Below are 14,178 nucleotides of genomic sequence, written 5' to 3' on the forward strand. Positions count from 1 at the left end.
GTTGTGAGTCAGGGGGTCAATACAGCAGTTCATGATGTGCAATCTAATATAAGCTCAGAGTAGCTACACTTTGGCCCTGAAGTACGTCAATTAGTCATTTATGAACTTAATTGTTCTGCAATACGCAACTAATTGAATCATGTCGTTGATGCAATGTTTTTATTGGTGGGTTTTGTAAAACCATTTTTAAATCAGCTCTATGCCTTAATAAAGCAATGTGGTAAGTCAGACATATGATTAAAATGAGTGCCTTGTCACAGTTTGATGTCCCAAGTGTGGCTTTTCATTGGAGTTGTATTAAGAAATACCCCTACAATGAACACAGTGATAAATACAGGAGCATGTATCACTGTAAAAAATAGCAGTAGTGAGAGATTAAAGAAGTAATTGTACATTCATTCCCTTTTGTATTTCCAGACACCATCAAAAGCAAAGCACACCATAAGTCTTTCACTGAAAGGTAAATCAGTTGTTTTTATTGAACATTTGCTTGTGGTTGAAGAAGCACAGAGCCACCCTGAGTAGCCTCATTGTAAGCCAAAAACAATTATGTAAGGGAAGTTTCATTATTCGTGATGACCCTGCTGTGCTCTACCACTCGTATTGTTGCCACAAAGACTTTGGACTACAGAACAACTGGTTATTAAATCGTTTTAACTCCATGGTAGATTCAAGTTTGTAATCTGCTTCATTAGTGACTCAGTACTGTATTCCACTCTCAGTTACAGTTTAGCATAACACGATGTAATTTGAATTCAACATAGCAGCCATGACATAAAAATAAAAATACATTTTTAAAATCTGAATTGTACAGGGATTCTGCATAAAAAGTGCAACCAGAGAAAATTAATACACATAATTCAGGGTCAAGATGTTGTGAGAATAATACATTTATAGAGATCCACAAAACCTCTCATTTTGTCACACTAGAAAAGTCTCCCATTGGGGTTGGCATATGACAGTGGCAGAATGGTGATCTCCAGATCTCTCTCACTAGGTGTCATTCCCTCACATACTGTACATAACAAATCCACGTCTTGTCTACAAGCTGGTCTGATTGAGGATGTGATGTCCCTTTGCTGAGAAGTCTGTGTCGTATATTCCCTCCTCCACTGGAAGAGTAGGATTCTTGCGTTCTTGGAACTCCACCCACAAATAGGTTACCATGGAGAGGATCAGAACTCCCAGGAGGATGTAGAGCTTGATGTCCAAACAGATGAAGGTACTGTAGGCGAAGGCTATAACGAATCCCAGGGATTCCCACATACGGTAGTTAGCGAATGCTGCCTCTTTTTGTCTGGGGAAGAGAACCCCGTACAGTGCTGCAAACAAGAACAAAACCCTTGTTACCTCAGTCCTGGACAAAATGTTTGATGTACCTAACATGTAATACATAAATGATAGCTCAACTCACAGTTGGTTTGTGTCTGCCACACAGCATCTGCCAGGCCCCAGAGGGCAGGAAACACAAAGAACACTGGCAGCTGGTCTGGGTGAGGCTTCCAGAACAACAGAGCCAGGATACAGGAAAAGTTGGTCACTGCAGCTGTAAGAGAGGTGAGTAGTGAGTGATTTTGACTTTACATATGAGTTCTGCAGATGTAGGATCTAAATTATAATCCACATGTCCTGTTGCTGCAGGATTATGTTCCTGCTGTAGCAAACTGGCAAAAAATTAAGATCCACATCTGTATACCAATGAAAAGGTTAATGTCTTTATTGGAAAGCTCTTCTTACCCACGCAAAACAGTGGGGCTCTTCCAGTGTATTCTGCCAACCTCCCAAACATAAAGGAACATAACGAATTTGCGGCTCCAAAACATATCATCGCATATCCAACATAATGGATTCCTAATGCACAGGTCACATAGTTCTGCAATGGAAACACACCAAAGGAAGGTCACACGCATTACTTTTAGTCACTCTTACGTTGATTAAGAATTCTTCCATGTTAGATTCCTAGTGGCAGAGTATGAACCATATGTCTTGTCGTCACCTCACCTTTGTGTATTCACCGGAGAGGAAACTCTGTTCAAAGCCACTGTACATGGTCAAAGGGATGAGAATGACGAGTCTCTTGTCCTTCAGGAGTGTGAATGTGGCCAGGAAGGTGCTCCAGAATGGTTCCCTGTTGTCCCTGAACTCCCGGGCCTGATCTCTGTCTATGTTATCCAGAAATACTGCCACTATGATCATGGCCAGCACACCCACTCCTGAAACACAACAGTTGCACACATTGAACATAGTCGCAGCAGAACATTTCACTAGCATCAACCTACAACACTGAGGAACAATAATAAGTTCTTACCAATATAGCAGCCGACTAGCGTCCAAACCAATTGTTGTGCTGGCTTTTTGGTCGTGGAGTTTGAATTGATATCAGCACACACACCTGCACCACAATATTGTAGAGCTTCCTCGGAGATGTTAGCTAGGAGGACATAAAGATATTATGACAGATAGTACCATAGAGGATGGTTGGGCAAGAACAAGTGTCATAAATGTAGACTACACATGATTGACTTTAGCCTACAGTTAGCCTTTAACTTAAAAATGTTACTACTTTCACAAACAAGTTGCATTTGTTCTGTGTGCGCATGTGTACGTAAGTGTGTGTATGTGTGCACTTCCTTCTTACTTATATTTGTATCTGAACCGAATATCAACGACGACATGAGGTTTCCCCATACAGCCGAAGACTGGAATATCAGGAAGAATATGCCAAAGTACTTATTGATAACATCCGCTGCCTTCTTGTTTTCTTTAGGGGCCTGCAGGTTGCCGCTGATGGTGAGAAGGGTACACTTGGCAGACCAGAGTGGAGACCCTCCCATACCCAGGATCACAGAGGTGGGGATCAGAGTATACCTGAAAGAGGACAGATTGATATGGTTAGCATCAGACACCCTGCCTACTGTTTGTAAGCTTAAATCTCTACTGACAGACCAGGAAGCATAGCAGACCAGGGTAGGATTCATACAATGTGTGTAAACAACTTTGCCAATGGACACTACTCTCATATGATTTGTTTCATTAACTCACATTAGAGTAATAATCCCAACTCTACTTGGTAATAACAAGTTAATACACACAGTCACATTCACCCTCACTCACACACTCATTACTGACGCCACACACTTATACCCACATGCACACACGCCCTCACTCCTACGCTGCGTCTAAAATCGATATATTACGACCATTATGCTGCTGTTCATTGATTATTCATTGTCATTACTCATTACCATTAGTATCTATCTATTTATCCTGCTACTGGTCACTATTACTCCTGTTTACCATTAGTATACTACCATAAGTATATTATATACTGAACAAAAATATAAATGCAACATGTAAAGTGTTAGTCCTATGTTTAATGAGCTAAAATAAGAGATTCCATATGAAATTCATAGATTAGGGCCTCATTTATTTATTTCAATTGACTGATTTGCTTATATGAACTGTAACTCAGTAAAATCATTGAAAATGTTGCATGTTGCTTTTAAGTTTTTGCTCAGTACTAAGAGAAAATTGAAAAACAGCTTCTATCTTAAGGCCATCAGACTGTTAAATAGCTATCACTAACCGGCCTCCACCCATTACCCTGCCCATAACATAGTCAATGTCACTAGCCAGCTACCACCCAGATACTCATCCCTGCATTTTAGAGGCTGCTGCCCTATGTACATACAGTTGAAGTCGGAAGTTTACATACACTTAGGTTGGAGTCATTAAAAATTGTTTTGAAACCACTCCACAAATTTCTTGTTAGCAAACTATAGTTCTGGCAAGTCGGGTAGGACATCTACTTTGTGCATGACACAAGTAATTTTTCCAACAATTGTTTACAGACAGATTATTTCACATATAATTCACTGTATCACAATTCCAGTGGGTCAGCAGTTTACATACACTAAGTTGACTGTGCCTTTAAACAGCTTGTAAAATTCCAGAAAATTATGTCATGGCTTTAGAAGCTTCTGATAAGCTAATTGACATCATTTGAGTCAATTGGAGGTGTACCTGTGGATGTATTTCAAGGCCTACCTTCAAACTCAGTGCCTCTTTGCTTGGCATCATGGGAAAATCAAAAGAAATCAGCCAAGAACTCAGAAATAAAATTGTAGACCTCCACAAGTCTGGTTCATCCTTGGGAGCAATTTCCAAATGCCTGAAGGTACCACGTTCATCTGTACAAATAATAGTACGCAAGTATAAACACCATGGGACCACGCAGCCGGCATACCTCTCAGGAGGGAGACGCGTTCTGTCTCCTAGAGATGAACGTACTTTTGTGTGAAAAGTGCAAATCAATCCCAGAACAACAGCAAAGGACCTTGTGAAGATGCTGGAGGAAACCGGTAAAAAGTATCTATATCCACAGTAAAACGAGGCCTAAATCGACATAACCTGAAAGGCCGCTCAGCAAGGAAGAAGCCACTGCTCCAAAACTGCCATAAAAAAAGCCAGACTACATTTTGCAACTGCACATGGGGACAAAGATCGTACTTTTTGGAGAAATGTCCTCTGGTCTGATGAAACAAAAATAGTTCTGTTTGGCCATAATGACCATCGTTATGTTTAGAGGAAAAAGGGGGAGGCTTGCAAGCCAAAGAACACCATCCCAACCGTGAAGCACGGGGGTGGCAGCATCATGTTGTGGGGTTGCTTTGCTGCAGGAGGGACTGGTGCACTTCACAAAATAGATGGCATCATGAGGTTGGAAAATTATGTGGATATATATTGAGCTAACATCTCAAGACATCAGTCAGGAAGTTAAAGTTTGGTCGCAAATGGGTCTTCCAAATGGACAATGACCCCAAACATACTTCCAAAGTTGTGGCAAAATGACTTAAGGACAACAAAGTCAAGGTATTGGAGTAGCCATCACAAAGCCCTGACCTCAATCCCATAGAACATTTTTGGGCAGAACTGAAAAAGCGTGTGCGAGCAAGGAGGCCAACTCTGTCAGGAGGAATGGGCCAAAATTCACCCAACTTATTGTGGGAAGCTTGTGGAAGGCTACCCAAAATGTTTGACCCAAGTTAAACAATTTAAAGGCAATGCTACCAAATACTAATTGAGTATATAGAAAACTTCTGACCCACTGGGAATGTGATGAATGAAATAAAAGCTGAAATAAATCATTCTCTCTACTATTATTCTGACATTTCACATTCTTAAAATAAAGTGGTGATCCTAACTGACCTAAAACAGGGAATTTTTACGAGGATTAAATGTCAGGAATTGTGAAAAACTGAGTTTTTAAATGTATTTGGCTAAGGTGTATGTAAACTTCTGACTTCAACTGTGGAGATGGAACACTGGTCACTTTAATAATGTTTACATACTGTTCCACTTCATATGTATATACTGTATTCTAGTCAAGGCCATCCTATTTAACTATTGCTGTACATATACTATTATATCCACGTATTCTTCAGTTATACTACATATTCTATCCACACACTGTACATAATGTCTATACAAACCATCACATATATATATGTATATATACTGTATGTACATATACAGTGGGGAGAACAAGTATTTGATACACTGACAATTTTGCAGGTTTTCCTACTTACAAAGCATGTAGAGGTCTGTAATTTTTATCATAGGTACACTTCAACTGTGAGAGAAGGAATCTAAAACAAAAATCCAGAAAATCACATTGTATGATTTTTAATTAATTAATTTGCATTTTATTGCATGACATAAGTATTTGATACATCAGAAAAGCAGAACTGAATATTTGGTACAGAAACCTTAGTTTGCAATTACAGAGATCATACGTTTCCTGTAGTTCTTGACCAGGTTTGCACACACTGCAGCAGGGATTTTGGCCCACTCCTCCATACAGACCTTCTCCAGATCCTTCAGGTTTCGGGGCTGTCGCTGGGCAATACGGACTTTCGGCTCCCTCCAAAGATTTTCTATTGGGTTCAGGTCTGGAGACTGGCTAGGCCACTCCAGGACCTTGAGATGCTTCTTACGGAGCCACTCCTTAGTTGCCCTGGCTGTGTGTTTCGGGTCGTTGTCATGCTGGAAGACCCAGCCACGACCCATCTTCAATGCTCTTACTGAGGGAAGGAGGTTGTTGGTCAAGATCTCGCGATACATGGCCCCGTCCATCCTCCCTTCAATACGGTGCAGTCGTCCTGTCCCCTTTGCAGAAAAGCATCCCCAAAGAATGATGTTTCCACCTCCATGCTTCACGGTTGGGATGGTGTTCTTGGGGTTGTACTCATCCTTCTATTCCTCCAAACACGGCGAGTGGAGTTTATAGCAAAAAGCTCTATTTTTGTCTCATCAGACCACATGACCTTCTCCCATTCCTCCTCTGGATCATCCAGATGGTCATTGGCAAACTTCAGACGGGCCTGGACATGCGCTGGCTTGAGCAGGGGGACCTTGCGTGCGCTGCAGGATTTTAATCCATGACGGCGTAGTGTGTTACTAATGGTTTTCTTTGAGACTGTGGTCCCAGCTCTCTTCAGGTCATTGACCAGGTCCTGCCGTGTAGTTCTGGGCTGATCCCTCACATTCCTCATGATCATTGATGCCCCACGAGGTGAGATCTTGCATGGAGCCCCAGACCGAGGGTGATTGACCGTCATCTTGAACTTCTTCCATTTTCTAATAATTGTGCCAACAGTTGTTGCCTTCTCACCAAGCTGCTTGGCTATTGTCCTGTAGCCCATCCCAGCCTTGTACAGGTCTACAATTTATCCCTGATGTCCTTACACAGCTCTCTGGTCTTGGCCATTGTGGAGAGGTTGGAGTCTGTTTGATTGAGTGTGTGGACAGGTGTCTTTTATACAGGTAACGAGTTCAAACAGGTGCAGTTAATACAGGTAATGAGTGGAGAACAGGAGGGCTTCTTAAAGAAAAACTAACAGGTCTGTGAGAGCCGGAATTCTTACTGGTTGGTAGGTGATCAAATACTTATGTCATGCAATAAAATGCAAATTAATTACTTAAAAATCATACAATGTGATTTTCTGGATTTTTGTTTTAGATTCCGTCTCTCACAGTTGAAGTGTACCTATGATAAAAATGACAGACCTCTACATGCTTTGTAAGTAGGAAAACCTGCAAAATCGGCAGTGTATCAAATACTTGTTCTCCCCACTGTATATTGATACTCCGGACTAGTACTAATATTTCTATATTTCTTCATTCCATTCTTTTACTTTTAGATTTGTGTGTGTTGTCTTTTGTTAGATATTACTGCACTGTTGGAGCTAGGAACACCATCATTTCACTACACCCACAATAACATCTGCTAAGCATGTGTATGCGACTAATAACACTAGATTTGATATTCCTGCTACCAGTCACTTTTCAGCTCTGTTTACATGTACACTGAGTGTATAAAACATAAGGAACACTTTCCTAATATTGAGTTGCACCCCCTTTTGCCCTCAGAAAAGCCTCAAATCGTCAGGGCATGGACTCTACAAGGTATTGAAAGCGTTCCACAGGGATGCTGGCCCATGCTGACTCCAATACTTCCCATAGTTGTGTCAAGTTGGCTGGATGTCCTTTGGGTGGTGGACCATTCTTGATACACACAGGAAACTGTTGAGCATGAAAAACCCAGCAGCGTTGCAGTTCTTGACACACTCAAACCGGTGCAACTGGCACCTACTACCATACCCCGTTCAAAGGTACTTAAATCTTTTGTCTTGCCCATTCACCCTCTGACTGGCACACATACACAATCTTTGTCTCAATTGTCTCAAGGCTGGTTAAATAAGGATTTTTAAGTCTCCTCCCCTTCATCTACACCAGGTATTCCCAAACTGGGGTACAGGGTAACATCCAATCATATTAACTGTTACTCTCTCGCGGGAATTCCACTAACGGTCCGTAGGTAGCCAAACGTAGCTGCTGCTCTTGTTGGTATCTGTACTGATGGCGCAAAAGCCACGACAGGGAGACATAGTGGAATGTTAATGTGCGTGCAAGCAGTTGCTCCCGACGCCACTTGGGTACACTGCCACTTGGGTACACTGCCAGATTTCTGGATTGGGCTGCGCTCAAAGTATCCTGCCTTGGCAAATCGCGCTGTTAAGACACTGTTACTCTTTGCAACCACGTATTGTACCTATGTGAGAGTGGATTCTCGGCCCGCACTAGCATGAAAACTAAATACAGGCACAGACTGTGTGGAAAATGATTTAAGACTGAGACTCTCTCCAATACAACCCAACATTGCAGAGTTATGTGCATCCTTTCAAGCACAACCTTCTCATTAACCTGTGATGAGTTATTCACAATTTTCTATGAACAAATAAGGTTTTATATGTAAAATGGTTAAATAAAGAGCAAAATTATTGATTATTATTATATTATTATTTGTGCCCTGGTCCTATAAGAGCTCTTTGTCACTTCCCACGAGCCGGGTTGTGACAAAAACTCACACTCATTCTTATGTTTAATAAATGTATCGTATAGTGTGTGTATGGCAGGTTTACAATGATGGCAAAAAACAACATTTGAGAGTGCGCTGACCCTGCTGCCAGAGGGAGTACGCAGCTGAAGGTTGAATGTTTGAAGGGGTACGGGACTATAATAAGTTTGGGAACCACTGATCTACACTGATTGAAGTGGATTTAACAAGTGACATCAATAAGGAATCATAGCTTTCACCTGAATTCACCTGGTAAGTCCTAATGTTTTGTACACTCAGTGTATATCTTACTACCAGTCACTTTTTATGTATAAACGTACCCCTGCATATTGAATAAGGTACTGGCACAGTACTTGCATTCTCGTTCTTCTTCAAATTATATTGTACTTGTGTGTTTTTAATTTTATTTTCTATTTATATTATTATTAGCGTATTGTTGGGAAAGAGCTCTCAAGTAAGAATTTCACTATACTGTTTTACACCTGCTGTACCCTGTGCTAATAAACTTTTAAACGTGAAACCAACTTTACTCTTTGGGGTACTAGGGAGGTACATGCGTCAATCATGAAGAAGAAACACAGCTTGTTGAAAGCTGTAACAGTAAAGGTCTGAAGAGGATTTAGACAGTTTTGCGTTACCATCCTGGATAGAGGTTTCCAATTGAATAGGTCACATAGCAGCCCATGCCGGCAACAATAGTCCATTTGCAGCCCAGGTTTTTGATGAGAATGGGTGGCAGGAACATGGAGGACAGGATGATGGAAGCATAGATAACACTGAGAGATGTCACCCCCATCCCGTCCTCTGCATTCAGACTGCTCTGTAACACAGGAAAGAGATGGTGCCATCAATTTTCCAGAGCCAGAAATTCAAGTGTTGAATTTCATTGAAGCAATTCGATTGGACCAATCATCCAAGATCTATAGTATGTTGAGTTTCCTACCTGTAAACTCTGAAGTCCTCCGTATGCTGTGAACAGAGATAAAAATCCAATGGATACAACCAGAACATTTTTCATATTTCGGTCTATCATGTCTGAAACTTGGAAAACCTTAAGGTTTAGGCTCTAAGTATACTCCAGATTACAGCTTCACCAGATGGTTGTCAGGAATTGTCAAGGCAAGGTGTCATGCTAACCACTGCGGCTGATATAGTTAAGCCTGCTGAGTAAAGGACAAAGTTCATCCCAGTCTATAAAATGTTCGATATGTGGAGTGCTTTGATGACGAGCTCTTATCAATAGGTATTCTTATCCATCATTAACGGACAGTATGGGACGCTTTCTTAGCTCCTCTCTATTTTCACAATTTCCTACACCACTTTATCAGTATCAGTAGTTTAGACATGTTGGATCAGATATGGCAGACATTAGTAAAGCTAATGACCGCTGACTCTTTGTCCTAGCATATTAGCAACTGTGTTTTACAGTTGAAAATTGAACTTCAATGTTTCAATTTAAATCCCAATGTTTGGGATTGAGCCCAACTCCTGGATTTAGGGTGCCCATTATATCTTAATTATTCATTTGTCAATATGTTTTGTTTACTTTGTTCTGTTTCACTCTCAAGCATACTGATAGTTACCCAGTTTAGTTCAGCTGTGTGTGAGGAATGCATTCCACTCAGAAGAGATACCAGGGTGCAAAGGTTTACTGCCTGTTATGGGAAAGGCTTTTTATGGTACAATGACACAGACATTGAATCCTCTTCCTTATAGTTTTTATAACACTATAGCACGGAATCAAAAGTGTTCTACCAGGAACCAAAAACGGTTCTTCAAAGGGTTCTCCTATGGGGACAGCCGAATAACCCTTTTAGGTTCTAGATAGCACGTTTCTTTCCAAGAGTGTGGATTCAGCTGCGGGCCGATGGTCGGGTGGCCAGGACATAATTACATATCATTTGTCGACAGGAAATTGACAGCAAGAAGCCCAAACAGATATAATATTTGAATAAAGCATAATAATTTCAAACCTTGATTACATTTGTATACAATCACGTCTCTCTATTATGAGTGGGAATACTTGGGAACAGATTTCCAAAATTAAAATCACTTGGAGCTGATTTCCTGCTGTTTTTACAGTCTTTTATGTCCAGTCTTTTATGAGGAGGTGCAACTCAATATTAGGAAGGTGTTGCTAATGTTTGTAATACACAGGTGATTATATCTCATTAATGGACAATGGACTTTTTCCATTTCATCTCCCCAAAGAAAATATGTTTTCCCTATCAAATTAGATTGAAGGGTGTTAACTTTATCACTAACATTGACAGAGGTATCTATTTGGAGAAAATACAAAATTATAAAATGTATGGCCACATTATTTATCAGGATTTGAATTTGATCAGACATTGTGAGGTTATCACTGTGTGAAAGTACTGTCTTTTGAACACATATACTTACTATTGTGATATTGTGTCATTCACATGATCGGACTTCTGCACAGTAATATTCAGCCTGAGGCTTGGGCATATCATCATGGATCCATCTTCTGTGAAATCAGCTTATCACTTTGATGATATAATCAGATAAGGTTTATCGTTTATACTGAGGAAAAACATTAGTTCGCCGCTCCACCCTACAATAAAGATATCATTGACCTTTTGTCAGCAACAAAAGAGTGATCTAATTAAGATCCTACATCTGTACTCCTCCCATAACCCAGAGATAGCAAAATAATTCACTGGAAAGTCCTTTGAGACTCATGCACACTGAGAGAGTTCATTTTAGCCCAGTCTCATTCCAGGTTGGGGCAGTCCGACACCATAACAGGCTGTGTTGAATCTAGGTGCTTTTTTAAATACTGTAGCGAAACTCGCTATACAAACCATGTTACAATTCCCACCAAATGGGTTAACCCTATTGGCGCGATGCGTAAGGTGTTTGCCTTTCACACTAACTACCTGGGTTCGCTTCACTGCCTTGCCGTTTGCTAAAATATAAAATGACCACTACATTAATTAAAGTACTATTACTGTATGTATACAAGCTGGTAAAGATGACCAACAGAGGGCACTAGACATCACATTAGGCATCCCTTGAAGTCAGTTTTATATCTGAAAAATCTGCCAGATATAGATGAATGAGAATGATATTGCAAAAATCATATTCAAAGTTATGTTTAAAATCTAGTCTAGTTATTGCTGTATCACAATTTGATCAAAAAGATGAATGCCCATTTGCATGCCAGAATTCATAGAATGCAATTATCTTTTCAATTGGATATTTCCTACAATACCTACAATCAAAATAATAATATAATGTTATTTGTCACATGCTCTTAATACTACTGATGTAGACTTTACCGTGAAATGCTTTCTTACGAGCCCTTCCTAACGATGCAAAATACACAAGAATGGAGCTACAGTGCCTTCGGAAAGTATTCAGACTTTTTCCACATTTTTTAAATATAATTTTTTCCTCAGCAATCTACACACAATACCCCATAATGACAAAGCGAAAACAGGTTTTTAGAAATGTTGGCAAATTTAGACAAAATTAAAAACAAATACCTTATTTACATATGTATTCAGACCCTTTTCTATGAGACATGAAATTGAGCTCCGATGTATCCTGTTTCCATTGATCATCCTTGAGATGTTTCTACAACTTGACTGGAGTCCACCTGTGGTAGATTCAATTGATTGGACATGATTTTGAAAGGCACACACCTGTCTATATAAGGTCCAAGAGTTGACAGTGCATGTCAGAGCAAAAACCAAGCCATGAGGTCGAAGGAATTGTCTGTAGAGCTCCGAGACAGGATTATGTCGAGGCACAGATCTGGGGAAGGGTATCAAAACATTTCTGCAACATTGAAGGTCCCCCTTGGTCAGGGAGGTAACCAAGAACCCGATGGTCACTCTGACAGAGCTCTAGAGTTTCTCTGTGGAGATGGGAGAACCTCCCAGAAGGACAACCATCTCTGGAGCACTCCACCAATCAGACTGTTATGGTAGAGTAGCCAGACGGAACCCACTCCTCAGTAAAAGGCACATGACAGCCCACTTGGAGTTTGCCAAAAAGCACCTAAAGACTCTGACTATGAGAAACAAGATTATCTGGTCTGATGAAACCAAGATTGAACTCTTTGGGTTGAATGCCAAGCATCACGTCTGGAGGAAACCTGGTACCATCCCTACGGTGAAGCATGGTGGTGGCAGCATCATGCTGTGGTGATGTTTTTCAGCGAGAGGGACTGGGAGACTAGTGAGGATCGAGGCAAAGATGAATGGAGCAAAGTACAGAGAGATCCTTGATGAAACCTGCTCCAGAGCGCTCAGGACCTCAGACTGGGGCAAAGGTTCACCTTCCAATAGGACAATGACCCTAAGCACACAGCCAAGACAACGCATTAGTGGCTTCGGGACAAGTCTCTGAATGTCCTTGAGTGGCCCAGCTAGAGCCCGGACTTGAAACCGATCAAACATCTCTGGGGAGATCTGAAAATAGCTGTGCAGTAACAATCCCCATCCAACCTGACAGAGCTTGAGAGGATCTGCAGAGAGTATTGGGAGAAACTCCCCAAATACAGGTGTGCCAAGCTTGCAGTGTCATACCCGAGAAGACTCAACGCTGTAATCGCTGCCAAAGGTGCTTCAACAAAGTACTGAGTAAAGGGTCTGAATATTATATAAATGTGATTTTTATTTTTTTATTATACATTTGCAAACATTTCTAAAAACCTGTTTTTACTTAGTCATTATGGGGTATTGTGTGTAGATTGATGAAGGGGAAAAAAATATTTCATCTATTTTAGAATGAGGCTGTAACGTAACAAAGTGTGGAAAAAGTCAAGGGGTCTGAATACTTTCCGAAACCACTGTGTACAGGGAGTACCAGTATCAGATCAATGTGAAGTCTGCTGTATGCCAGTCTAGAATAATGTTTGATGACAATCAGGATGGCCAAGATATTATAGTTTATTGACTCCTCTCTGGATACTTTTCAGAGTCATCCATTGTCAGTGGTTGTCGGTATCTGATTGGCTATAGAGTTCATTGCTGCATCTTGTCAAAAGCTATTCTGTCAGCAGCCACATGAACTATCCGCCTGACATTGGAATGCCAGGAGGATTTAGTTAATGTGCCTCTCTCTCATACACAGTGTAGTATATCTCCCAGACCAGAAGTGCTGTTAAATTCTGCATTCTCAGAATCCCCAAAAGGCTTTGGTGGAATCATAAATATCTCGCTCTCGCTTTCACTCTCATATTCCTATCCAGCAGGTACAGAACTGAAATCACATTAAGAAGTCTATTCAGACTGAGTTTAGTCTATAGCTCCAGGTGCTACCTTAAGCATAGATTTACCACAAACTTCTGTCATCATACTAGAATGAAGTCTGTCCTGTTTGAGCCAAAAGTAGAGATGAGAAGAGAGGAGAGAAGATGAGAAGGGAGGAGAAGAGAGCAGAGGAGATGAGAAGAGAGGAGCCAGACAGGTCTGCTTTAGAAGTATACCTGACCCAGGCCTCTCCCAGGAGTGGCAGCATGGAGCTCAGGCTCTGACTCAGTCTGCTCTGCTACTCTCTGGCCAGATGTTTTCTGCTCTGCAGTGCAGCCGGCATCCTCTATCTCCTCTCTCCTCCTCCGTCCTCAGTGGGGGACACATTCTGCGGCACACGCCAGGGGACCCAGGCTCTCCCAGCACAGCCGGGCCTTCCAGCCCAAACAGCCCAGCTAACATAGCGTCAACCCAAGCAAAGGACTCCCTGACGTAGAGTCACACAGAGGTCATCGCCTCTTAGCACTGTTGTTT

The 14,178-nt window shown here is 41.2% G+C and overlaps 1 protein-coding gene and 1 long non-coding RNA gene across 2 annotated transcripts; one reads left to right on the top strand and one right to left on the bottom strand.

Moving 5' to 3' along the window:
* Positions 1-454: 454 nt before the first annotated feature.
* LOC139582972 (protein unc-93 homolog A-like) lies at positions 455-9,593 on the bottom strand. Its single transcript, XM_071413503.1, has 8 exons — positions 9,363-9,593; positions 9,058-9,239; positions 2,639-2,868; positions 2,309-2,431; positions 2,002-2,213; positions 1,738-1,873; positions 1,415-1,546; positions 455-1,322 (listed from the first exon to the last, which is right to left on the bottom strand). The coding sequence occupies exons 1-8, from the start codon at positions 9,450-9,452 to the stop codon at positions 1,042-1,044; spliced, it is 1,386 nt and encodes a 461-aa protein (XP_071269604.1). The 5' UTR covers positions 9,453-9,593; the 3' UTR covers positions 455-1,041.
* LOC139582973 (uncharacterized) lies at positions 1,463-9,061 on the top strand. Its single transcript, XR_011676462.1, has 3 exons — positions 1,463-1,557; positions 2,768-2,891; positions 7,432-9,061. It is a non-coding gene; the product is annotated as an uncharacterized lncRNA (long non-coding RNA).
* Positions 9,594-14,178: the final 4,585 nt, after the last annotated feature.

This window comes from Salvelinus alpinus, chromosome 8, assembly GCF_045679555.1.
Source record: "Salvelinus alpinus chromosome 8, SLU_Salpinus.1, whole genome shotgun sequence".
Classification (NCBI taxonomy): Eukaryota; Metazoa; Chordata; class Actinopteri; order Salmoniformes; family Salmonidae; genus Salvelinus; species Salvelinus alpinus.

Bases quoted from the DNA above. Each gene is read 5' to 3' on its own strand.
- LOC139582972 (XM_071413503.1), bottom strand. From the start codon at position 9,452: ATGATAGACCGAAATATGAAAAATGTTCTGGTTGTATCCATTGGATTT. The intron at 2,214-2,308 runs GTAAGAACTTAT...GTTGTGTTTCAG, and splicing joins GCTAGTCGGCTGCTATATTG to GAGTGGGTGTGCTGGCCATG. The intron at 1,323-1,414 runs GTGAGTTGAGCT...TCTTGTTTGCAG, and splicing joins GTGGCAGACACAAACCAACT to CACTGTACGGGGTTCTCTTC.